Below are 27,091 nucleotides of genomic sequence, written 5' to 3' on the forward strand. Positions count from 1 at the left end.
CAGGTGGCTGAACGGGCCCCTCGGACCCTCCAGCGGACGAGACAGGTGGCTGAACGGGCCCCTCGGACCCTCCAGCGGACGAGACAGGTGGCTGAACGGGCCCCTTGGATCCTCCAGCGGGAACAGACGGCTGAAGCAGTTCTCCAGAACCCCCAGCAGGAACAACAGGTGGCAGAACAGAAGATTGAGGAGAGGAGTGACCGTGGCGTCGTTTCCTTCTGAATGAGGGAACTGAAACTGGCGGAGAAACAGAGACCTCCTCCTCATCCTCCGACCACATGGCCGCCAGGAAAAAGGAAGGCGAATGGGCAGGCGAACAAGGTCCCGGCTGGTGTGAGGAAGGAGAGGCAGTCTGAGGTAGCGACGAGGCAGGTGGTGAGTGTGCGTTGTCCTGGGGCGGCGGTAAAGAAGTGGAGGTGGAGGTAGAGAGAGCAAGCTCGCCAGCCCTGACTTGCTCCCTCCAGGCAGCTATGGAGCTGCCCAGCACAGTGTCCATAGAAAGCTGAGTAAGCCGAGGGTTGCTCCGAATGATGGCATCTACCGCGCTTAGCCCAACTGCCATGGTCCTCAAATCATTGGCCTGAGCAATGCGGTCAAGGAGCTTAATCATCCGCTCCATCTCAGCGTTGAATCCAAAAGCTGAAGAGTCTGCGGGGTCCATGTTCTGTAGTGATGGGACGTTCTGTATCGAGGCTTCGGAGCGTGTGTCGAGTAATGGAGGGGGCGTTTCCGCGAAGCGCGTATCGAGGCTTGCTTCATTTATGGGAGGAGCTGAAAATGATGACGTCCGAAGCCTCGCTGCCCGGCTGTACCACGTGACTGGTTCATGAAGCGGTTCGAACTTTGCCGCAAATAATCATTTTCCATACTGCCAGCATAAATATACACAGTATACTGCCATCACTACAATATACATGTTTTACACACTCCTTTTGTTGTTGACATTTACAGGCTGTGTGCAAAATGCCACACTCTTCAAATTCATGCCAGCTATTATTTTTACGTCCAGTAGGTGTCCTGCTAGAGCAAATGAAACTTCATGAAGCTTCGCGTTGGGGTGAACCAATTGGATGAAAAGCTCCAGTGCTTCATGGGGCTTCATCTGCCCATCACTAATGTTCTGGTCGTGATCTTCTGTCAGGTTAAGGCTGTGTGCAGGTAGGAGTGGAAGTAGAAGGACCCAAAGTGCAGACACTCGGAGGCAGAAAGTGGCTCAAAACTCAGCTTTTATTGCTGGATGGCAAAAAGTAACAGAAATCTGAAATCCAAAAATCCAAATAAACTTACATGACCAGGCAACCGGAACACACAGCATAAATGAGAGTAGATCACAACACAGACACAAAGAAACACGGGGCTTAAATACACAGAGGGAGCAATCAGGGATTGGGTAACAGGAGGGAAACACAGCTGGGGCAAATCAGGCCTAACGAGACAAGGGGAAGCAAAACCAGACACATTAACATCAGACATGGACTTTCAAAGTAAAACAGGAAACATAACACAGACTCACAGGCAGGCACTATAACAAAGGGAACAAAGACGTGGGACCAGGGCAGACACAGACACTGACGGGATGTGGGGATACAGCAGACAGGGGAGACAGCAACTATGGAACACAGACAGAAAACCAGAACACTAAAACTCTAACCAAACCCCACCAAGAGAACCTAAACTAAGAATGATCCTAAACCCATAAAGCAAAGCTAGAATATAATGAAATAACAAAATCAAAGAACCAAAGAACACAAAACACTGGGTCAACGACCCAGGGACCCTAACACACCAGACCATGACAAATTACTTTTTATATACAGCAAAGTAAATGTAAAATTTTACTGTGTTGATCAAAATGAGTTTACTGTTTATTTTATTCAAGATTTGTTCATGTTTCTCATTTCCATCTAGTTGATTAAATGACTTAGATTCAGTCATTTATTTGTTTGTTCTTTTTCTAAACTGAAGATAAACCAAAGGCGAAACTGAGAACTGATAACACAACTGTTCCAGTAGGGGGCAGTGTGACCCTGACCTGCTCTGTGAACCCATCATCATCATCTGGATGGAAATACTACTGGTACAGAGATGAGAAATCCTCTGAAGCCCTGACCACACAAGATGCAGTTTTCCACTCAAATGGACAAATCAGTGTCTCACAGGAAGGACTCTACAGGTGCAGAGGAGGAAGAGGAAACCCAGTTTACTACACAGAGGACAGCCAAGAAGTTCAGATTAACATGACTGGTGAGTTAGTATTCAGCAACAATGTTGAATAGATTGTTGATTGAGGATTACTATGAAGAGAAAGAGCATCATATCTCATGGTAACCTCTTTGGCATTGTAATAATGTTCTTATTGGAAATGGTTGAACATGAATAGTCATGTAAAATGTGGAGTCTAGAGAATCAGTGTCAGGAATGTGATCTAAGGAGGGGAGACTAGGTGGGATTATGAATGTGAAACAATCATTTTCAGCAAATCTCCAAATCAACATAAATTCACAATTAGTTCTGTAACAATTCTACAAGTAACACTGCAAGTAGTGTAGAACAGGAGTCACAACATGAAACCACAGAGCAGAGTCATGCTGACAGTTTCTGACAGGAAACAGAAAATCTCAATGTAAACATCAGTTTTTGTTTCTTTATATTAAGATTTGACTGTTTGACATGTTTATATAGTAAAAGTTTGTAAAGCAGATTTAAGGAAGTCAACATTTTGTGTTCATTGTTGGGAGTCAAGTCATTTAAATACAGCAGGAGTTGATTCAAAGTGATTTCTAGTCGAGGGAAATAGATGAACTGGATTTTTTTCAAGATCATTTTTATAAAATGATGTTATGAAATTTAAAATATAATTAAGCTTTATTGTTTGTTGTCACAGTAACTGTGTCAGGAGCTGACAGCTCTTCGTCTCCTGTGTGGTTGATGGTTGGACTGGTTTGTGGAGTCTCTCTCATTATTATTCTCCTGCTCTTGTTGTATCGCTGCAGACAGTCCAAGTGTAAGAGCCTCTTCTTTTCATGCTGTATTAGAGAGTTTATTTACTACACACACTTTAATTATTCATACATATACATGTATTCTGATCTCATGACACAAAATAACAATTCACACCACAAACATGTGTAATAACATTTGTCTCTTTCACAGATTCCTGCTTCACCAGGTTGGTAAAATACTTTTTATTATTATTTTAAACAAACATCAGTTACTTTTGAGTTTATTGTGTTTATTTCCTGTTTCAGGTGGATCCAGTCTGAGAGTCACAGTCCGGGCTCCTCCACAAATCATGGAGTCAACCAGAATGAAACTCATGAATACAACTCTGTTCATCCTGGTCAGCACTTAAACCGATCTTTATTATCATTGTTAATATTGACTTTTCATTCAGTCTCCATTAACAGGAAAATTTCTTAGGTTCAGTTTGTGCTCAGCAGCTTTAAAGAACATTTATCAAAATCCAGCTGGACAAACATCCAAATAACCAACTGACTACATGCACAAAAGATCAGAAACAAACAGGATTTTACAACCTGATTGTATCTTTAACTCGACTGAAAGAATCCACAAATGTTATTGTTTCATATCAGAACAACACAAACAGTAACACCATGATGGGTTCATGCTCTGAAAATATCTGATCACACAGCACCACAGAATTTTTTTTCTGTTTTTGCATTTATTTTTAAATATGCATGTTTCTGGTTTGCTAACTTCTATGAATCAAGTAGGAAACACTGAAAATGATCAAAAACAGTTTTTTCTATATTTTGAAAGGCATGTAAGATCTAACAAAGAAACAGATTTCTGTTTCTTTGTTAGAGGAAACTAAGTGCAACATTTTTACATTCCAGGTGCAGATGAACCCCACGATGTCACATATGCTCTTATCGAATTTAAAAACGTCAGAAAAAACAGTGAGTGTCGAAAACAATATAGATTTTTTTTAAATAAATAATTATTTGAATTTATTTGTTTATTTGTTCAATATGGAAAAGAAAGGCTAGAAAGGGTTTTGCTTCAATATTAATGACTTTATTTTGTTTATTTGCTCATCTTAACAGGGAAGCATCATAAAGCAGAGCAGAGTGCTGTTTACTCTGAGGTGAAGACGGGAGCTGCAGGTACAGTCACAACAGTCTCATTCAGTGTTTGTACTTGAACGTGTCATCACATCGTTATATTGCAGGTAATTATAGGTCAACATGGAGTTTAGTTATTCACTGACCAAGCTTAGCTACTACATACGACCACTACACATCAGCAGACTGAATCTTATACACATCGAGGGCCGTTCAGAGTTTAGTGTAAGTTTGTCTGCTTCATATACAGAATGATATTGTTATTGTACAGTATGGTATTGTCCATCTATATGTCCCCAATCTAAACAGTTTCTCTCATGTTTTTACTCTGTAATGTTCTTGTCATCATATCTGTGCTGAACAAATGTGTCCTGAGCTCTGACGTCTCTTTTAGAGGACAGTCTGATGTATGCTGAGGTCAAACAGCCCAAAAAAGAAAAAGCCAAGAAAAACAAAGGTGAGCAAAGTCTGCCATCATCTCCACTGAATATTGTTCAACATGTTTATCTGCTCTTACAATGTAAATCTGTTTATTTTATAGTTTATATTTATGTATTCACACTTTGTCAGCTATTTAAAATCTACTCTTTTATCTTTGCATTAGTGGAGACATCCAGTTTCCTCCTGGTTAATGATATTATTGTTTTCAATGATCTTCTCTTCATTCACAGGAACATCAAGTCCTGCAGCTGATGCAGCAGTTTATTCTGAAGTCACATCAGGAAGCTCTCTCAGTAATTCTGCTGCCATGCAGGCTGATTTATTCTTCACATTATTAAATGTCTTCAGCTCATAATATCTTTACATGTTGGAAATCACTTTGTCTCTTTGTGCTTGTCTTACAGGTCAGTGAGGAGAGCTGTAGCAGCAAAGCCAAGAAGAAGCTTTTTATGAAGCCACTCTTGCTCCTCTGCTGCCCAAATATCAGACATGCTCAGCTTTATGTACAGTTGCAATATTAAATCACAATATCAGACATATTGCTCTCTTATAGCATAAATAAATGCAGGTGTATTTCTATTTAATATTCATGCTTTTTATATTCAGTTTTTTATTAAAGATTTTGTAATAAACCTTGAATGTATCTAACATGTTCCAACAGCAGTGAGAACAAAGTGTGAAATATGTGATCTTTAGTATCTGACAGCACAACTTAAAGTCAGTGTTTGCAGTGTTTCACAAGTAAATACTGATATGGGCACCAACAAATACTTTAACTGTGTTTGTCCAAAGATCTCGTACATTATATAAATAAGAATTATATCATAGGCAGTGAATACATTTGAATGTATTTCATGTATATTTTTGTGTTTCTGATCATTTTTTTGCATCTGTAGCTAGAAGATAGAAATAAAATCTTTTGACATTTGAACATTTTATGTTTGATTTTTGTTTCCTGTTTGAGATTATTGATAGACTAACAACACAAGCAGGTTGTAACTGCATTATCATGCAAACCTGAAATAAGCAGATGTGAGTATTATTTGCAAAGCGGTCACTAACAGTTCAGAGCATGACAGCAGTCTGCATGTATCTGACACAGAGGACTGAAGTAGAACATTTACAGAGAGAAGCTCTCTGTGTGCTGCTGTCACAGGATGAAGTCAAAGGAAAAGATAATTTGTACATGTGATGAATCTCATATGAAAGATGGAGACAGAACATCACAGAGTACTAAAGCTCTGCATCAATCGTGGTCAGCATGACTCAGAGAAGTCGCAGTATTATAATTTTGCACTCCACTCCATTTACATCATTAACTGATCTCACAAGAATTTCAGAAACATCAGACCTAAAACATTCATTTAAGCTTATCATTGTACTTACATTGTACAACAGGCACATTACTGCTCTACTAGCGCAGAGACACCTCCTACTTTCTAGCAAGTGATGAGGAGAAACAAAACAGCATCTAAACACTAGTGATGCCCCACTGGGTGCCAGTGTGGTCACCAACACTCCTCCTATAGATTAGTATTTATTTATACCTGCTCTGTGCTGTGCTGAAGGAAAAGACCTTCCAACACTTCTTTCATTTCAGCTGACTTCACCTGTGTGAAAACAGAGGAACATGCACGGCATTAAATCAGACTCATTTGTGTTCCAGCACATGTGGATATTAAGGGAAATAAAATGTCAGACACTTTGGCAAAATAGACACTTAAACAAGACACGGTGGGCGTGGAGATGACACTATAAACTTGAAGTAAAAGCACTAAAATTATTAAATAAATGTCAGTAAAGGTGGGACACAGAGGCAGACAGAAGCAAAGTGGATCAAGTGAAGACAACAGGGAAACAAGAAAGAAAGAAACGTTATTTATAGATTAAGAAAAGGTCTCATTAACTGTGACGTTTATAGGAAAGTGTAGGAGTCTTATTTACCATTTCAGCTGCGTAGGTGATAATAAAACACCCTCATATTGGTTTTCAGGCACTAATGAAGGAGAAACAGAAGAGGTGAATGGCCCAATATTGTTTTGACATGCAGCTCTTCACAGCTTAATGTTATTGTGTATTTTTATGTAATTTTTCTCAGCAATGATTCAGGTCATTAAAGATTTTTTTAATGCTGAAAGTGTTTTTATGTGTTTACCCTGAGTGTGTGATTATTGTGCTGCTGTTACAGCCCTCGTTCTGTTTTACTTCGCAGCACAGACATCATGTGTCTGGACACACAGTGTACAGTCAAAATCAACACCCTCAGTTAAAGATGTGAAAACATTTTGAGCTGTTAGGGACCTGTGCAGGTTGCTTTTGACTCATGTTTGTGTCTCTTAATTCATCTTTTGAAAGGTTTTACACGTTAGGAATGTTTAATGTTTTTAATTTATTTAAAACTTTTAAAATGCTGAAATAAAACTCCAATAAATTCACACCAGTAAAGTGACTGTTTCATTCAAGCAGCAATACCAAACAATAATACTGTAACACATCATGTCATGGTCCGCGGCCCGGCGTCCGGGGTGCTGCTGGGATGTCCACGCCCACGAGCGTGGCTGCTAACCCCACACCTGCATCCCATCCCAGGCGATCACCAGGTGGACTATTTAATCCTGCCCTACCTGCTGCTCCACGCCAGTCCGTAGTCGCCTCTCAGCGGTAACGTACGCCTGCGGAAAAGAACTCGTATGACAAACTCTCCATCGGACCTAACACTGTTTTTTTTCCCTGTGTACCCAGATCATAACTCGGCGTGTTTTTTTTCGAGCCACCTGCCTGTCCACCTGTCCGCCTGAGATTTGGTTCACATTCAGCTTCGCCGTCTCGACCCCTTTTGGAGCTCCACCCCCCTCTGGTTCACTCGGCCCGGCTATCACCGTGAGACGCACACTCCACCTTCCCTCGTATGCTGCCTTTTTTCCGCACCCCAGTAATCTGTCTCTCTTTTTGTTTTACAGCCTCTCACAGCCCCGCTCTCGGCGTTCCCTGTGCGGTCCCTCGGTTTCGTCTGGTTTCATCCGTTGTTTTTCTGGCTACCCTCACGGGACACCTTTAGTTGCAATAAAAATTACTTTCTTTATTCGCTCCTACCCTAGTGTGTGTGTTCTGCTACTGGGTCCTGCCTGCGCTCGGAACTTCGGTTCATGACACATCAAACTGCAAATGTGACAATACAGATCAACATTTTATTCCGTGTGTGTGTGTGTGTGTGTGTGTGTCTTGTCTATTCTGTCACAGGTTTATATTTATCTACTGGCTGACCTCATGGTTTGTGGCTGTATCCCCATGAAAGGAGGAAATGCAGCCTGTGGTTTCAGCCTGAAGTCTTCAGTTTAGCAGATGTGCTGTTTTATGTTATCAGCTCACAGCAGAAAGTTAACAAGGAATTCAGACAAAGAGCACAGTGGAAATTTCACTTTGATCTTTGTGAGCATTACACATGTTTATGTGACCTGCCTGTACTGAAATAATAGCAATAGTTATCAATGCTACATTAAAGTATGCATGGCAGTGTGTGAAAACAGACAAAAGTAGCATCATTGTGGTGATGACACAATAAAGATAATAAAATCTTTGTGGGAAAATGAGAAAAGTTTGTTTCTCACACTGGAAAGCAGCTGCCTTTCAGTCTCTGTATGGATGTGCTGTAAAAGTGCATCTATGTGTGAATAAAAATAAAAATAATTTCTATTTCTACCCTCTTAGAAATTAGATCTTAACTTGTAACACATGATGGTTTTTATAACCAAACCTTTATGCTTCACTCATATTTATCTGTCTGCTGGACTCTAGAGTTACATTAAGCTGCTCCATCCAGGATGAGTTTGGTCTGTGATGGAGAAATCTGTAAATCAAACCAAAGTTAAATTATTCAAAACTGATAACTGAAAACCAAAATTTGAGAAGGTTTAACAACAAGCTTACATTTCTGTATGTTTTTGTTCAGTTTTTGCACTTTAAGTACAAGAAAGGTACTTCAGTACTTTTTTAAAAACTTTTATTTCATTTTTTTTCCCCAAAAACAAAGTTCAAATTCAAATTTTTATTTGTCACGTACACAGTCATACACAGTACGATATGTAGTGAAATGCTTGGACAACTGCTCGTGACCTAAAGAAAACAAAAAAGGAAAAGGCTATGAATAAGATAGGAAATAAATATGAAAAATTAAAAAGGGTAAATTTAACTAGGAAGGAATAAAATATAAATTAAGGTTAAAAATGAAATAACTGTACAACACAAATTAGAATGAAGGGTAAATTTAACTGGGAAGAATAAGAAAAAATATATAAATTAAAGTTGAAAATAAAATAACTGTACAACAAAATACACAATATAGAACTATATAAGAATGTATGAAGAAATCTAAATATAAATAAATATATACACAATAACAGCAGCTGTACAAGTATTAACCGGAAATGAAGAATATAGTGACCAGTGTTGTGCAAAAACAAAGTCCAGAAAGTCCAGTGTGTGTGTAAGAACCATATGTGTGGGTCAGTACTGTGTGGTGGTGTGATTGAGAGACCGTATCGCCTGCGGGAAGAAGCTCCTCCTCAGTCTCTCTGTGTTGGTCTTCAGGGAGCGGAATCGCTTTCCTGACCTCAACAGAGAGAACAGTCTGTTGTTGGGATGGCTGAGGTCCTTCACGATCTTCCTGGCCTTGGTCCAGCACCGCCTGCTGTAGATTGAGTGCAGGTCAGGGAGCTCGGAGCGGATGGTGCGCTCAGCTGACCGCACAACCCTCTGTAGAGCTCGTCTGTCCTGCATGGTGCTGTTCCCGAACCAGGTTAAGATGTTTCCCGCCAGGATGCTCTCTATGGTGCACGAGTAAAAGTTCCTGAGCACCTTGGAGGGCAGTTGGAAGTCTCTCAAGCGTCTGAGGTGGTAGAGACGCTGTCGGGCCTTTTTCACCACGGTGTTGATGTGACAGGACCATGACAGGTCCTGCGTGATGTGAACTCCGAGGTATTTGAAGCTGTCCACTCTCTCCACTGGGCACTCGTTGATGACGGGGGTCTGGTAGTTCCTCTCCTGCTTAGTGCTGAAGTCCACTATCAGCTCCTTTGTCTTACTGACGTTTAGAAGGAGGTTGTTCCTCTGGCACCAGTTCTCCAGATTCCTAATCTCCTTCAGGTAGGCCGTCTCATTGTTATCAGAGATCAGGCCCACCACGACGGTGTCGTCAGCAAACTTGATGATGGTGGTGGAGCTGGTAGTGGCCACACAGTCATATGTGTACAAAGAGTACAGCAGGGGGCTCAGAACACACCCCTGGGGGGCTCCAGTGCTGAGAGTGGTGGAGGCTGAGACATGTCCGCCCATCCTTACTGCCTGTGGTCTGCCAGTTAGGAAGTTGGAGATCCACTGACACATAGATGAGCTGAGTCCCAGATGCTCCAGCTTGGTGGTGAGTGTGGAGGGAATTATGGTGTTAAATGCAGAGCTGTAGTCTATGAAGAGCATTTTAACATAATTCCCCCTTCTAGTGTCCAAGTGAGTGAGTGATGTGTGGAGGAGATGAGAGATGGCATCGTCTGTGGAACGATTTGGACGGTAAGCGAACTGTAGTGGGTCCAGTGTGTCTGGTAGTGAAGAAATGATGAAGTCTCTGACCAGGCGTTCAAAGCACTTCATCACTACTGAGGTGAGGGCTACAGGGCGATAGTCATTGAGAGAAGCAGGGTGGGGTTTCTTCGGGACAGGAACAATGATGGACTCTTTGAAGCATGTGGGGATCACCGACTGAGATAAAGAGATGTTGAATATCTCAGTGAACACAGGAGCTAGCTGGTATGCACAGTCTCTGAGGATACGACCTGGGATGCCGTCTGGTCCTGCTGCTTTCCTGGTGTTCACTCTCTTGAAGGCTCTCCTTACTTCATGCTCGGAGATGACGAGCACGTTTCCGGTGCTGGCAGTATCTTCCTGTCTGCAGCCGTTAGCGGATATGTAAAGCAAAGTAAATAAAATAAATTTAAACAGAAACTAACTGAGAAAAAAAAGCAAAAACTTTGTTAAATAGGGTTGAAAGACACTTGTGTATCACAAAACAAGAAAAAGTTTGAACATGAACACGTCACACAACTGCTGTGGTCAAAGCTACAGGAGCTGTTTGTGGTTGGTGTAAAAGGAAGGAAGCACAGAGAGGTGATAGAAGGAGGAGCTGAATATAAACTCTGGTCTTATCTACATGAAGTGCAGCTTCTCTTTATCAATGCAAAGTCGAACACTTTGAGATTAGATGCAGATCAGCGTGCAGGGCTGGACGTGAGGATGGGGCACTCTTTGCTCTGTTTGCTGGGGTTATTCTGTGAGTACAATACACACCTTTACTGTTTGAATGGCAGCGATGAAGGAAAATGTTTCTCACTGGTGACAATTACAGTGTATCACTGCTTTAACCTGTTTACCTGACAGCTTCAACACAGCAGACTAGTTTTTTTTTTCATGTTTCCAGCCGGTTTCACAGCTAATAGAAACACATAAATTTGATGATAACTGTGCCATGTGAAGATTTAAAAAACCTCAGTTTATATATTTATTGTGATTTTGTCAGTTGTATAATGTCTGATGATGTTTCATTCATTATTTTAGTGCTCAGTACAGTCAGACATGGAAACACTGAAGGTGAGAAACTGTTTTTTCTTCCCTTTATATCATGTGTGTTGATCTTAACTAGTATTTAGCTTCTCCTGTGTTGCTCTAAATGACGTCCTCTGTGTTATATTTTGTATCATAAACCAACCATTTCATTGATTTATTGGTTAAAATGTTAATATAACCATGTTAAGTGTGTGAGCACTCAAACACACACCCACGATACAAACTGTATATTTACTGAAGAGCTGTGGCTTCATACATGTGGATTTTCTTTTCATGTTTATCTGATCTGAAAATATCAACAGTGTGTGTAGTGCAGATTATCTCACTGAGTTATGTTGTTGGCATGTATGTTGTTTCATATAGTGGGATTTTTTGGATTAATTTTTGGATTATAAATTTTTTATTAAATTTTATTAAATTTATTATTTATTTATTTTATTTATTATTAATTTTGTTGCTGTTTTTTTCTTCTTAGTGGATTTTGTATTTATCTAACTCCTCTGGTCTGTTAGTGCCTCTATTCTGTCTGTGCTGGTGCCCAATCTGTACCCTGTTATTGACTTATGTTGATTCTCCATATTACTGTGAAGCACTTTGGTGTGCCTTCGGGTTTTTAAATGTACAATATAAATAAAACTGTATTGTATTGTATTACCTCTTGGAGCTATAAAAATGCTAATTATCAAAAGCTCCACACAGATGACAAATTAAAGGAAAAACCAACATGAACATGGTAACCAAATGCTGCTCTGAGCTCAGCATAGAGTTTGTTACCTTCATCCCTCATTTGGTGTTTTGATTAGAAGCTGTTTAACACGTCACTCCAAAGTCTCTGTAGATGTTCAGTGTGTCGAATTGTGTGGCTGCAAAAGATGATTCACATTATTTAAGTTTGCTTCAAACATTCAGAGCAACAATTTTATTCTTTTGATCTTTTTCTAAATTACAGACCTTGGAGTGAAGGCCACTCTGACAGCAGACAGATTAACTATACCAGCAGGGGGCAGTGTGACACTGACCTGTGATATGAAGAACTCTGCTGACTTTGAATATGTGTGGTTCAGAGAACCCAGTTTTAACTCTGAGAAGACCACAGTAGCTGGTGAATCAAAGAGAGAACTGGTGACCTCTGACGCCGGCATCTACAGCTGCAGAGGACATAAAGGGACAAATTCAGTGACAGAAGAAAGTAACTCTGTCACCATTCAGGAAACTGGTGAGTTTAAAATTTTAATCTGGAATAAAACAGCTTGTATTCTCCAAAGTTTCTCCATTTCTAAATATGTGAAACCTCTTAATGTAGAGTTTGTGACCTTTGATTGTCTCTTAAAATTTAGTTCTGTGTTTTATATTTAATTAGTGGATAAATCATTAAACCTAATACAGCTGATTAAAGTTATTGACCTGAACTGCAGAAAAGAAAACATCAAACTTCTTCATCCTGTCATGTGATGAAAGATGAGGACCTAAATGCACAGGAGGGTGAGACTGGCAACACTGAAGGAAAAAATTAAACTCTAAGACTAAATTATAAGAAGAACTAAAGGTGCCTCAAAATACTCAAGAATAAATTAGATCAATAAACAAAAGAACAAACACGAAGAAACAAATAATTACACCTCTAAAAACTCAGAAACACAAAGTCAGACCCGGGATCATGACACACTCCAGATTTCTACATCCTCTTTAGTTTCATCAAATATTCCCATGTTTGATGTTTTGATGGAACAAATTGAAATTACAAGCTCACTAATATTTAGCTCCACTAACTTTCAGTTTTGTTGTGATATTTTTTTTTACTTCATTTACATGAAATACTTTCACTTTTTTTTTCATTTCTATTTATTTCTTAATTACAGGACTTGGAATGAAGATCACTGCAACAGCAAACAGCACAACCATACCAGCAGGGGGCAGTGTGACACTGACCTGTGATGTGAAACACTCTGCTGACTTAAAATATGAGTGGGTCAGAGAAACCTCATCTGCAGTGAAGTCCACAGAAGCTGTTGGATCAGATAAAGTGATCAGGATCTCTAAAGGAGGAAAATACCAATGCAGAGGATGGAGAACAGTCACAACTTCACTCATAGCACAAAGTGATCCAGTCATCATTCAGGAAACTGGTGAGTTTAAACATTTAATCTGAAAGTAATTATGGACCTGTCAAGCATCTAATAAGGGCTAATAAAACTGTTATAATTTTATGATGTAATAATAATAACAATAACAACAACAACAACAACAACAATAATAATAATAATAATAATAATAATAATAATAATAATAATAATAGTATATAACCAGTTAGAAAATAAATGTATGGCTCAGTCATTCCTAAGCATGTTTTTATGTCACTAAAAAAAACATTTAATGCAACTCAGTATTCTTCTTCCTCCAAACACGACGAGTTGAGTTTATACCAAAAAGTTCTACTTTGGTTTCATCTGACCACATGACATTCTCCCAATCCTCTGCTGTATCATCCATCTGCTCTCTGGCAAACTTCAGACGGGCCTGGACATGCACTGGCTTCAGCAGCGGAACACGTCTGGCACTGCGGGATTTGATTCCCTGCCGTCGTAGTGTGTTACTGATGGTGACCTTTGTTACTTTGGTCCCAGCTCAAGCATCTAATAAGGGCTAATAAAACTGTTATAATTTTATGATGTAATAATAATAACAATAACAATAACAATAACAATAATAATAATAATAATAATAATAATAATAATAATAATAATAACAATAATAATAACCAGTTAGAAAATAAATGTATGGCTCAGTCATTCCTAAGCATGTTTTTATGTCACTAAAAAAAACATTTAATATTATATTTATTTGTATTTGAAAATCATAACTGAACAATGAGTGGGACAGACTTTGTGACTTGTCCTTACAACAGAAAGGTAACAATGAAGGCTGGGAGATGCAGGCTTCACCAGAAGTCTGCATTTAATTTTATTTATACATGTTTAAATGGTAAAAACTGAGACTTAGACATTCTTCTCTGTGGGAGTCTGACCGCCCAGAGCGAGTGAACAGAAATTCTCACCTGCTCGACTTTCAGTGACCTGGAGCTCCTCCTCTGTGCAAATCAAAGCTATAATATCGGATGATGCACGCATGCAGCGTCCAAACACCTCCCATTGTGGCTCTGTAGACATACGTGTGACCTAGAAGCACGGCTACAGTCATCGACATCATCATGACCTGTGAAGCATTAATTACACATGAAATGTGTGAACCATCAATGCTCCTAACTTTTTTAAAGATGATCTTTTCTGGCCTTTTAGCTTTTATTGGATAGAGACAATGTAGATAGACAGGAAAGCCGAGTGAGAGGATAGAAATGAAGAAAGGGGTGCGTGCTGGGACTCGAACCTGGCCAGACTGCTCACCTACTGAGCTGAACTGGTACCAATGTTTTTGAATTATTAATGATATACTGGTTCTGGAATAAAAATACAAACAGAGTTTTGTTATGTTTGTCACGGACTACGGCCCTTTGGTGTTAAATTCTGATTAACATACTAAATATGAACACGCACACACACACACACACAGGCACACACACACACACACACACATTAAAAAAAAGTGTTCATAATTGACCCAAACATTCAATTTGTGACATCCTCAGTCCTCCAGACTCCTCTCTCCCAGCCGATCCACAAACCACACGCGCACACACAGCTCAACATTATTTTATATGTAGATGGAAATAACAGTGAATGATGTTTTTGATGATGCAGTGTTTGCTCACTTTTCCTTTTTACTGGAAACCACTCCATCCTTTTATATACACTCAACAAAAATATAAACACAACACCTTTGTTACTGCTCCCATTCCCCCTGGGATGGACGTAGAGACCTAAAATTCATTCCAGATACACAATATAACCATCCCTCCCAAACAGTGGTCACAAATCAGTCCAAATGTGTGGTAGTGGGCACATCTGCCATATTGAGATAATCCATCCCACCTCACAGGTGTGCCACATCAGGATGCTGATCTGACATCATGAGTAGTGCACAGGTGTACCTCAGACTGCCCACAACAAAAGGCCACCCTGGAATGTGCAGTTTTGTCTCACAGCAAAATGCCACAGATGCCACAAGCAATGAGGGAGCGTGCAATTGGCATGCTGACAGCAGGAATGTCAACCAAATCTGTCGCCCGTGCATTGAATGTTCATTTCTCAACCATAAGCCGTCTCCACAGGCGTTTCAGAGAATATGGCAGCACATCCAACCGGCCTCACAACCGCAGACCTCGTGTAACCACGCCGGCCCAGGACCTCCACATCCAGCAGGTTCACCTCCAAGATCGTCTGAGACCAGCCACCCAGACAGCTGCTGGAACAATTGGTTTGCACAACCAAACAATTTCTGCACAAACTGTCAGAAACCGTCTCAGGGACGCTCAACTGCATGCCCGTCGTCCTCATCGGGGTCTTGACCTGACTCCAGCTCGTCGCCGTAACAGACTTGTGTGGGCAAATGCTCACATTCGATGGCGTCTGGCACGTTGGAGAGGTGTGCGCTTCACGGATGAATCATGGTTCACATTGTTCAGGGCAGATGGCAGCTGAGAATGTCCCAGTTCTTGCATGGCCAGCATACTCACCGGACATGTCACCCATTGAGCATGTTCGGGATGTGCTTGACCGGCGTATACGACAGCGTGTACCAGTTCCCACGAATATCCAACAACCTCGCACAGCCATTGAAGTGGAGTGGACCAACATTCCACAGGCCACAATTGACAATCTGATAGACTCCATGCGACGATGTGTTGCACTGCATGAGGCAAATGGTGGTCACACCAGATACTGACCGGTTCTGGGTCCCCAGACCCCCAATAGCGCAAAAAACTGCACATTCCAGGGTGGCCTTTTGTTGTGGGCAGTCTGAGGTACACCTGTGCACTACTCATGATGTCAGATCAGCATCCTGATGTGGCACACCTGTGAGGTGGGATGGATTATCTCAATATGGCAGATGTGCCCACTACCACACATTTGGACTGATTTGTGACCACTGTTTGGGAGGGATGGTTATATTGTGTATCTGGACTGAATTTTAGGTCTCTACGTCCATCCCATGGGGAATGGGAGCAGTAACAAAGGTGTTGCGTTTATATTTTTGTTGAGTGTATATATGAATCAGAGGATAAATGTTTGAAATGACTTCAGCTGTTTTAAAATTGTTGATCTGAACAGAAAAGTGAACATAAAACATTCATTCCAGATTTCTGCATCTGATTTTATTCTGTTAGGATTTCAAACTGCAAACTTCTCACTCTGGTTAATCAACCTTTTCTTAGATCAGCCAGCAGGAGGAGTTTCAGCCACAGGGGTTATAAAATGTTTATTCATTCCTTTTGTGTCCTAACTGAGGAATTTTGCTGTGGAAAGTTTCCAACAGGACTGATGTGACGCTGCAGCACAGCTGGTCTCAGATATTCACTGGTGAGACAATCACTCTCAGATGTGAGATTCAGGGAGGTGAAGGAAAGGTGTGGAAATATGAATGGACAGCACCCAACACAAACAGCCCTCCAACATCCAGTGAATACAGGATCAGCAGAGTTTCAGTGTCCCACAGTGGAGACTACAGATGTCGGGGTAGCAGTGACTATCTCTTAACAGGATGGAGTGATGCCTTCAGACTGACAGGTTCATGTGAGTTGGTTTACGAGTCAAACTGAAGTTTCCTGTTTTGTGTTTTAAACTCAACATCAAGAAATAATTCAGACCCTCCAAGAAACTCACTGTGCAAACAGACACACAGCTGAGTCCACTGTGACAATGATTCATTTAAAGGGGAATGTAAAGAGAGGAAAGTTTTAAGGAAAAAATAACAAATCAGGTGCGTCTGTTGTGTAGTTTTGAGCTAAGACAGATTGCCTGTGTGAGATTATAACCTTGTGTTTGGTGCCAGTCAGAGTCAGAGTCACACTGAGAGCAGAAAGCACAATCACAGCAGTGATACCAGCAGTTCTTCAGTCTGTTTGTCTTTCAGTGAGGTCACATTAAAACCACCAGGACACAGTTTATGAAATTTGGGGGATCAAGGCCAAAGAAAGAAGCCGTTTCATTTCACTGTGTGTAGCCGGTCTGGCCTCACACTGTTGCTGCAAACTGTGTTGTGTCAACGAGGAGATGAGTCAGCTGTTGCTTTGCCTGCTGAGTTTATTCTCCAACACTGTTTAAATAAAAATCAATTCAGTTCAGCAACTTCATGTGATTGGGCTTCTACACGCACAGCTTTAAAAGAAGCAGTGTCTTTGAATACAGCAACCAAGATTTGAACCATTTTAGCACTTTTACTGTGCTTAACCTCTGTAACAGGATCATTAGCATAATCTCATCTCTCCCCAGCAGGGCCTCCTTCAAAACTACAGGAAGTGACACGTGTGGGAAGGTCACAAAGAAAATTAAAGCTTTCAAATATAAAATAAATGAATAAATACATAAATAACTAGATACATACACTGTAAAAAAATATTCCGTAGAAAAACAGAAAATGTCCTGGTAATTTTCTGCCAGTACATTTTCTGTTTTTTTACGGAGGTTTGACGGACCTTTCTGTAAATGATAAAACGGAAAATTCTGTAGATTTACAGTATACTCTCTGTACTATTTACGGACATTTCCTTCAGCTATAAAACAGAAAATTCCGTTTATTCACAGTATATTTTCTGTATCATTAACTGATATTTTCCGTTAATAGAAAAATTGAAATTTCTGTTTATATTACTATTTCCAAGCACTTCTTTTCACTGTAACTCATTAAATATAGTTCTTTATATCCTTAAACGTACATTTCTATGCAATTACAACCTAGTACACCATGTACTCAAAAATTCATAAATTAAAACTTAAATTAATTTGTGCTTCGTACACAACAACATTGGTACAATTAATGTTAAATATTCTTTTATTCTCCTTAACTCAAACACTATACTTAAATATAATGACAGCATCCATCTTGTCATAAAACTACTAAACAGCTGATACATGAACAAAATAACTCACAAGCTTTCAAATTTGAGCATTTTTATTTCCTTGAAATCAGGTTGCCCTCATGTAAATGTGTTTATTTACATTCATTCAAGTGGCTACCAAGTGTTTTCTTCAAACAGGACACCTGACAAACAAAAAATGTCATATTTAACGACATGTTCACATTTAATAATATCCAGAGTACCTTTTAGTTAGAATCACTGCCTTGTGGTAGTTTTGCCTCAGCCAAATGGTTAAGGTGTGGTTTACATCCATCTCTGTCCACTTATGATACAGTATACACATGTAGTCAGTTATAGCCAAACACCTTTGATTACTGAATTACATTCACTTCATTAATGAAGTGAATGTAATTCACATTTGTGTGAACATTTGTCTGAGATTAACTCTTTGGGCTCTTTACCTTACAATATAACATACTTGAGTCAAAATTTGTTGACTGTTTAAGTGGTGCCACATGAATACAACTGAACAGATCTAAAGAAGATGTTCCTGAACTTTGGGTTTATTCGAACAGGACTGATGGATAACCACAGGACTTTTCCCCATATGATAACTACAACACATAATAAATTAAGACAGATTACTGTCCCAAACTTAAAGATAAAAGTGTATTTACGGGACTTGTTTTGTCAGTGAGGAGCAAAGTATAATTAGAAGTGCTTGTTCTGATGAAAAGTTAAACTGTAAACAGCAGCATAGTGAATAAGGATCTGTGTCCACGAATCCTCAGCAGTGACAACACTTAAACATCATAGTTCAAAATCCTTAATGCACACCTTTTTCTCCATGGTGTTCAAATTCTCTAAGCTGGTTAAGTAGAGGAAAAAGTCTGACATATTTCATGACCATTAAATGTTAGACAAGGCTCTGAAAACGAGGTTACAGTTACAAACAAAAACCTCTGCTTGTGCGCACAGACCCTAAATCACAACAAATAAGACAATAGTAAGACAAATTACTACAAAGTCTTGTTACCGCTCTTCATATAACAGTGTGACAAAGTCCTGAATGCAGCCTGCATGTTAGTACATCAAGGTCCATCTGAGCTTTAAGTAAAATACACTCAGCTTTTCCTTGGATTTTAAGAGTTGCTCAGTTCATACAGGAACTGCAGCAGTCGGAGTTAACGTGTCGCTGTGTTGCTCCTCCGTGTCAGCCATTGAGACTAGTCGCAATTTATTCTGAGAAAAAAAAGAGAAACAACAAGTCATTTTTAAAAAGTTTGTATTTTTATAATTTTTTTTTACCTAGAGCATAAACAACATAAACAAAAAAAGGATTAGGGCTGTGCGATATGACGATATATATCAGATTACGATATAAAAATGTCTATCGTTTCATATTATACACTATTCTTTGTTTTGTGGTGTTGCAAAATAAACTGTTTACGGCAATATTTTTTTCATGGTTTTGATGGTCACTGTAGTTGCTATATTATTTCTTAAAGTTCTCTCCTTCTCTTATACTTAAAATAACCACACTATGGACGGACAAGTGACTGTTTTTACGCGTACTTTCGTTACCAACAATGAGGATAAAACCATCGTGTGGCTCCGCCGTCCGCTTGTTTATTTTCCACATAAACCTTTCACAATAAAGCTCAAGTTTCTGTTGAGACTTTTCAAACTAAACTGAAATGATATACATTATTCTCAAACATAAAATTTCAGAATATGCATCAAACAAATGACCTCAAATAAAAACATCAAGTAACTATAAATGGCGCTTACAGTCACCACGCAGATGAAGGCACAGAGAATACCAGCATGGCCAGCAAGGATGAGGCAGAACCAGAAGGACCAGTCAAAAGAAATCGAGGACCTTATTGTTAAATGAGGGGCTACCTCTGTAGCATGGACATGGTTTGGTTATGAAAAGTCTGACACGCCCCAGAAAACTGTACTATGCAAATTATGCCACAAACTGGTCCCCACCACCACTCGAACACGACAAACCTCTTTAACCACCTACACAAGAATCACATGAAAGAGTTTCGAGAGAGTTTACGAATGAAAAGCAAAAAAGAGTCGTCAGGTGCTCAAAATAATCCTTAGACTCAAACGTTAGAACAGGCTTTTCCTTGCAGCACGCCATCTAATAAATACTCAGAAAGAAAATGGCGGCCATTTAAACTCATGTCTAAAAATGTATAGTTTCATGCATCGGTCAAAACACTCGACTCCAGGTACACGACGCCCAACTGAAAACATTTCACATAAGTCGAGTTGCCCGAGAATCACAGAATTTACAGAAAATGCACTATTTTGTGATATATATCGTTATCAGGAGAGATACGTCTTATATTGGGATATGAGATTTTGGTCATATCACGCAGCCCTACAAAGGATTATAATTCACGTAGAGTTGCATACACATAACACCATTCTGTTGCAACAAAAGCAGTTTATAATTAAAGTAACATACATACCTTGAAAAACTAAATCAACCACAACATTAAACTCACCTTGTGTTTGTAGAGAAGGTGATCAGGGTTTTTCTTCATTTCCTGAGACCAGCTACTCTGGATCATCACCAGCTTGTATCTTCATCTTTTTTTTCACTCGGGGAAGTCTTTCCTTTTCTTGGCCATTGCTCTGCACTGGAAAACCAAAGTGTGTGATCAAAGGTGAAATAAGGGATATTTTTCCACTGCAGGACTTAAAGTGCTTCAAGTAGTGATAGCTGTTGATCCATTTCTCAAATAATCTGTAAGGATCTGGATTTTTAAGAAAGATACAAATATTTCTGCTTATATTTGGCTAAAAGCTTGATATAGACAAGGCATATAGAGCCCCTGCACACCAGCACTGCGCTTACATTATAGTTCAATCAAGAAATAGTTATTATTGATTTATTATTGAATTTTTTTAGTAATAATTTTTAGTATTTAATCACATTAGCACAGTGGGGTGACAAAAATATTCCACATACAAGAAATGCTGCTCAGCATTTCATAAATTACATTTTCAACAAATGTTGGAGTAAAAACACAGTTACAGGGAAAATGTGTCTGTCTGTAAATATTAACTAAACATTTCTATGTGCTACAAAATAGACATACTGTAATTGTAAATGTGCTGAGGTGAAACTATACTTTCAATAATTTTACCACTACAGTCTGTTAACCACCGAAATAATCTATGCTGGTCAGCTAGCTAAAAGTCTTTACTTTAGCAGCCCAAATCAGAGGCTAACATTAGCATTTGCTAGCGTCAGCCAGGAAGGTCTGAGGCTTAAACTAGGGTTAGTGTAACTTTGCCTGAAACCCTTTAAAGTGTACAGTAGAGCCAACTGTAAAACACAGGTATTGATACAGTACTTATTAGAGTCCTAGAATAATTTCTAGAACCATGAAGTTCTCACTTTCCCAGTTATCGACATCGCTGATTTTCGCTAATTAGCTAGTTAGCAGTCACAGCTGTGTAATACCCAGAGAGACACAGACAGCTAACTATAATATTTATGAAAACTGGTTCAGCCACTGAAGGGCAAAACTGGTGGTATCACAGTAAAAATTATTTTAACATTAATTAAAATAAAGCTTAAGTCATGTTAAACCTAAATAACAATTATTTTAAAAAATGAGTCAGCAAAATATTCCTGACTTGTCTGGAGACAGCCGAAACCAGTTAACAAATAAATTAACAATTCTTTCTAAATAAAAACGCGGAGTCTTTTGAAAAACATTATTTTAATAAAACGAAACATGAGTTTTAATACTTACCACAGAAATTTGAAGGCAGTTTCTCCAACTTCAGAATCCAAAATCCAGATGAAGCCTGAAAGAAGCCTAATGGCTGCTCTTGCGCTTACTTTTCCCTCCTTTTCAGGTTCTTTTTCCCACAATGCACTGCAGTAGTTGAGAAATACAGAAAAATACCTGTAAATGACTAATACGGAAAATTCCTTCACGTTTATACAGTAGATTGTACTGTATTTTTACGGATTTTTTTTACAGTGTATGTATGACTTGGGTATGAAAAATAATGACAAAACCAAATAGCAGAGGATGGATTCTCTGTGAAATATAAATAAATGTCTTCTGCACGTCTTACATGTGGATGCAGGTCATAGAAGCCGAACCAAAGAGCAGAAAATGGCCTCAGTTCATTACAGACACATTACCACAGTAATCTTTCTCATTACAAAGTTTTCCTCTCAGGAAGCACTCAGGCGGACGGAAAACAAATATTTTATGTCTAATGTATCACATTCTCCAGTCTTCAGTGTTTGGTTCATCCTTCAATGTTGTGTCTAAACAATGCCACAGTTTGATACCTCAGACAAACAGGCTCTAAGTGGCTAAATACAATAATATAAGTAGAGCAAATCCATTTACCCAGAGTCACTGACTGAAAATCTTCAGATCTGTTTAGGTATGATTGATTGTTTTTATGCATTTTTAATGAATGATCTGCATATTTATTTAATTTTCCTCCTTTTTTATAACATCAGATAAACCCAGGGCCACACTGACAGCAGGAACAACAATCATACCAGTAGGGGGCAGTGTGACACTGACCTGCTCACAGTCTGTTCTCTAAAACCTAAAAGAGGAACTATGGATTTGATCAACTGGTCCCTGAATGCAATTGACACCCTCTTCTCGACGAGAAGCCTGGGTTCCGGAGAGCCCATTGAAGACATCTATCTTTTTGGAACCATGATAACAGGCTTCTTGCTGATCGGCGCTGGCTTGGCCCTGGCTTATCGAAGAATAAAGAAAGCGGGAACAGCTGTTCAAATCCCAACAAGGCTGCCCGATATGTTGATTGGAATGATGGAGCGAGAATGGGCTCATTAGACGCAGCACGGATGACATCTTGGAGAAGCTTGCAGCTGCTGTGAGTGCTGAGACTCTGACAACATCTGACAACATCTTGGAGAGGCTCACAGCTGTCGTGAACACTTATGCTCTATGAGCAAACTGGATAACATCTCGGTGTAGCTTGATAACATCGTGGAGAGGCTCACGGCTCTCCAACGAGAATGGTGAGGAACCAGTGATGGACATTAGATTGACTGTAAAATTGACATGCAGTGGTTCATACTAAAGCAAGAACACCACCATTATTTCATGCTGCTACCACATCGGTCCCAGCTGTGGTCTCAAGGCTGGAGCTGAACATAACAAACAATTTCTCCCCTGATGACAAACTGTGTTTAGACTCTTTGTTCCAAACGCCCTCATACGCTTATCTCCAAGGCCGAGTCAGATGGCGGGTCTGGGCCCAGCGCTGGATGAATAGCTGCAGCCTGCAGGGCAGGATCTGCATCTTGTCGCGTGCTTCATGATGTCGTGATGTGGACATTTATGTGCTCTTTGTGAAGAGGAGGTTTGTTTGTTTTCTGTTCTCATGCTGTCCCCCCATAGGAGCCCAGCATGAGTAGAGGTCTCTTTTTTCCCCTCCTCGACTTGCCCATTGTGTTGTACATTTCAGTGTTTTTCCATAATGCTGTCCATTTCACTGCAGGGCAACTTGCATGTGACAAATAAAGGCTTTCTTGATTCTTGATTCTTGATTCTTGACATATGCATGTAACTGACACAGACACACACAAACTGCTCTCCTAGTGGAACTCAGTCTGAGTCGAGTCCTTTTTTTCTCCTTCTGTCTCCAATATTGTGTATTTTCATTGCCTTTCTTAAATGCTACCTCTTCTGACCTGTAATGTGATGTTTGTATAATATATGTAAGGTGGGAAGGGTCCATTTCCACTGCAGGCAACTGGAAGTGACAAATATGGGCTTCATTCATTTGTTCATTCATAAACACAGAGTCACCAGACCATGACAAATTACTTTTTAAATACTGCAAAGAAAATATAAAACTTTCACAGTGTTGATAAAAATGAGTTTAAAGTTTATTTTATCTTGTCATCAAGATTTGGTCATGTTACCATTTCCATCTAGTTTTTTAAATTATTTAGATTCAATAATTTATTTGTTTTTGTTCTTTTTCTAAACTGAACTGCAGATAAACCAAAGGCCAAACTGAGAGCTGATAACACAGCTGTTCCAGTAGGGGGCAGTGTGACCCTGACCTGCTCTGTGAACCCATCATCATCATCTGGATGGAAATACTACTGGTACAGAGATAATACCACAGTGGATGTTGTCTCCCCATCAAACGGACAAATCAGTGTCTCACAGGAAGGACTCTACAGGTGCAGAGGAGGAAGAGGAAACCCAGTTTACTACACAGAGGACAGCCAAGAAGTTCAGATTAACACAGCTGGTTAGTTTAGATTCAGCAATGTTGAATAGATTGATGATTGAGGATTACTATGAAGGTCAAACAGCATTATATCTCATGGTAACCTCTTTGGCATTGTAATAATGATCTTATTGGAAATGGTTGAATATGAATAGTCATGTAAAATGTGGAGTCTAGAGAATCAGTGTCAGGAATGTGATCCAAGGAGGGGAGACTAGGTGGGATTATGAATGTGAAACAATCATTTTCAGCAAATCTCCAAATCAACATAAATTCACAATTAGTTCTGTAACAATTCTACAAGTAACACTGCAAGTAGTGTAGAGCAGGAGTCACAACATGAAACCACAGAGCAGAGTCATGCTGACAGTTTCTGACAGGAAACAGAAAATCTCAATGTAAACATCAGTTTTTGTTTCTTTATATTAAGATTTCAGATCCAAAATCTGACATTTTCTAGTTTCAGCTTTTGGATGTGAAAGAAGTTCATTTATCGTTCCGTTCATCATCGGACTTGTTAGTGGAATTATTGTCGTGCTGCTGCTGATGTGTTGCTATAAACAGATAAAGGGTGAGAGACTTTCTGATTGACTTTTTAAAGGAAAAATAATTTATTTTAATGCTGTGACACTTTTAAACAAACTGATGTAATAATCTTTGTGCTTTTTACAGATCCCTGTTGTAACAGGTTGGTGCAGCAGTTTAGTTTCATTTATATAACTTCAAATGAAACTAACTTTGAATTATTCCTCATTAAATTTTCATTATTTGTTTCAGTCTCACTCAGTCTCAGAGCACCAATCAAAGCTCTGCTTCACAACAAACATCCAACCAGAATGAAACTCAGGTTTACTCCTCTCTTCTTCATGGTGAGACCAGAAATTATTACTTTTTTCTTTCTCTTTAGAAAAAAAAACATCTTTTATTAAACAAAAACAAAAATAAATATTTTTTTTTCTTTCTTATTTTCAGTGACTTGTAGGTGATCTTTCAGTCTATGAATCAATCAGAGGCTCTGGAAACACTGGAAGTGGTACAAACAGTATAAACTTTGATAATAGCAGAGCTGTAAGAAATGTAAATATTTGATCTGACTGATCAAACTTCATTATTTCAGCAGATGAATACAACAACGTCACATCTGGATTTCAGCTTGAAGGTCTTGATAAAAGGAGTGAGTACAAGAAACATGAAATGTAATAATTGGTCGAATGTTTTTGTAACTTGTGTCATTTTAGAGGAAGACAGTCTCCATGTTATTAAACACAATAATCCATCATCACAACAGGCAGACATGATGGCACAGAGGAGAGCTCTGACTACAATAATGTGAATCCTGAATCAGCCTCAGGTACAAATGTGAACTCTACACACACTGAATCATTAGTAATCAGATTACATGTGCAGTTAAATGTGTGACATCATTGCTAAAGTTTGTGGAGCTGATGAGCTGAATCACTTTTTATACGATTGGCTTTAGTTGTGTTCTGCTGCTGTTGTGATGTCTGAATAAAATAGATGAGATCAGTTCTGTGTGATTAAAGCATGAACGTGTCAGAAAGCATCATCACATCTTTGGCAACATTATTTCTTTGTTTTTCACTTTCAAACTCGTATTTGTTCTGATTTTGTTTCAGGTCCATAAAAGGATTATTTCAACAAAACTCAAGACTCACGAACAACGTCAGCAACGTCAGTGTAAACAATGACATGCTCTTGGTTTAATATCAACACTGGAAGACTGATTATATGGTTCATCTTTGTATTAAAATCCTATTGTGTTTATTTCTGTTGTAATAAGTGGAGGGTGGATGGTGTGGGACATTGTTTCCATCAAGACACAATTTCATGATTTGGTTCTGTGAGTTTGTTTCAGTCTCTTTGTTTTATTTCTATAAGATGTTCACTCACTTCCTGCTGAATTTTACATGTTATCTTTAAAGTGTAAGAATAGATTATTTTAGTATTAGGGATTTAGTTGTATTAACCATAGTAAAGCATTATATCCGTTATTCATTTAAGTAGGCCATAGGTCAAGCTGCTAAACACTCACACATAGAGCAGACACACAGAATTGGGAGAATAAGTCAGAGGTGTATGTGAGAAGCAGAGGCGACAGAAAGGAGAACACAGTGTGCGAAGAAATGGGCAGCAAGGACACGAGAAAGGGAGACAGCAGATAGAGAGACATTAGCAGGCGCCTAGTTTTGAGAAGACAAAGGTTGTTGACCTCTGTGTGCTGTTGGGACTGCCCCAGCAGATTTTGATGATTGATGCTGAACTGTGAAAATCCCCATGTACATGTAATAAAATTAGTTGATCATTTGTTCTGAGAAAAAACAGGAATGAAATATTACACTGTCTTATGATGCATTATAGTGCTGATTTATAAGAAATGCTGTTTGCAGAGAATCATAGCCTTATTTGTCTGATTAGAAAGAACAAAACATACTGCACAGGAAGCCAAGGTCATAACTTACACTTACTGAGAGAGAGAAAAAATGTAAATGCTTAGTTTAGAGGGAGGCTGAAGCTACAAGAGTGTGAGAAACGGTCAGACACTTCGAGATTTTGCCAGACACCCTCCTGTCCACATCTCCCGTCTGGCCGTTTGTAATGCTCAAAGTGTTGTATGGAATAAAGAGAATTGTATCGATTAAAGAGATTGTTGATTGAGCATTTATACACCGAGTGTTGTTCT

General features: G+C 39.2%; 1 protein-coding gene and 2 long non-coding RNA genes across 3 annotated transcripts in view; 2 read left to right on the forward strand and 1 right to left on the reverse strand.

Moving 5' to 3' along the window:
• Positions 1–16,851, forward strand: part of LOC113017636 (Fc receptor-like protein 5) — a 33,610-nt gene extending 16,759 nt beyond the window's left edge. The window contains exons 7-8 of the mRNA XM_080295388.1: positions 1,966–2,244; positions 16,559–16,851. Coding sequence (XP_080151514.1) covers positions 1,966–2,244; positions 16,559–16,851 — 572 coding nt within the window. The remainder of the gene's footprint in view (positions 1–1,965; positions 2,245–16,558) is intronic.
• On the forward strand, positions 7,030–7,618 carry LOC145425423 (uncharacterized). Its single transcript, XR_013906108.1, has 2 exons — positions 7,030–7,406; positions 7,487–7,618. It is a non-coding gene; the product is annotated as an uncharacterized LOC145425423 (long non-coding RNA).
• Positions 16,852–18,185: 1,334 nt separating the features above from the next.
• On the reverse strand, positions 18,186–22,051 carry LOC113034327 (uncharacterized). The gene is made up of 3 exons (XR_013906097.1): positions 21,897–22,051; positions 20,637–20,771; positions 18,186–19,353 (listed from the first exon to the last, which is right to left on the reverse strand). It is a non-coding gene; the product is annotated as an uncharacterized LOC113034327 (long non-coding RNA).
• Positions 22,052–27,091: the final 5,040 nt, after the last annotated feature.

The sequence above is a fragment of the Astatotilapia calliptera genome, chromosome 3 (assembly GCF_964374335.1).
Source record: "Astatotilapia calliptera chromosome 3, fAstCal68.1, whole genome shotgun sequence".
Classification (NCBI taxonomy): Eukaryota; Metazoa; Chordata; class Actinopteri; order Cichliformes; family Cichlidae; genus Astatotilapia; species Astatotilapia calliptera.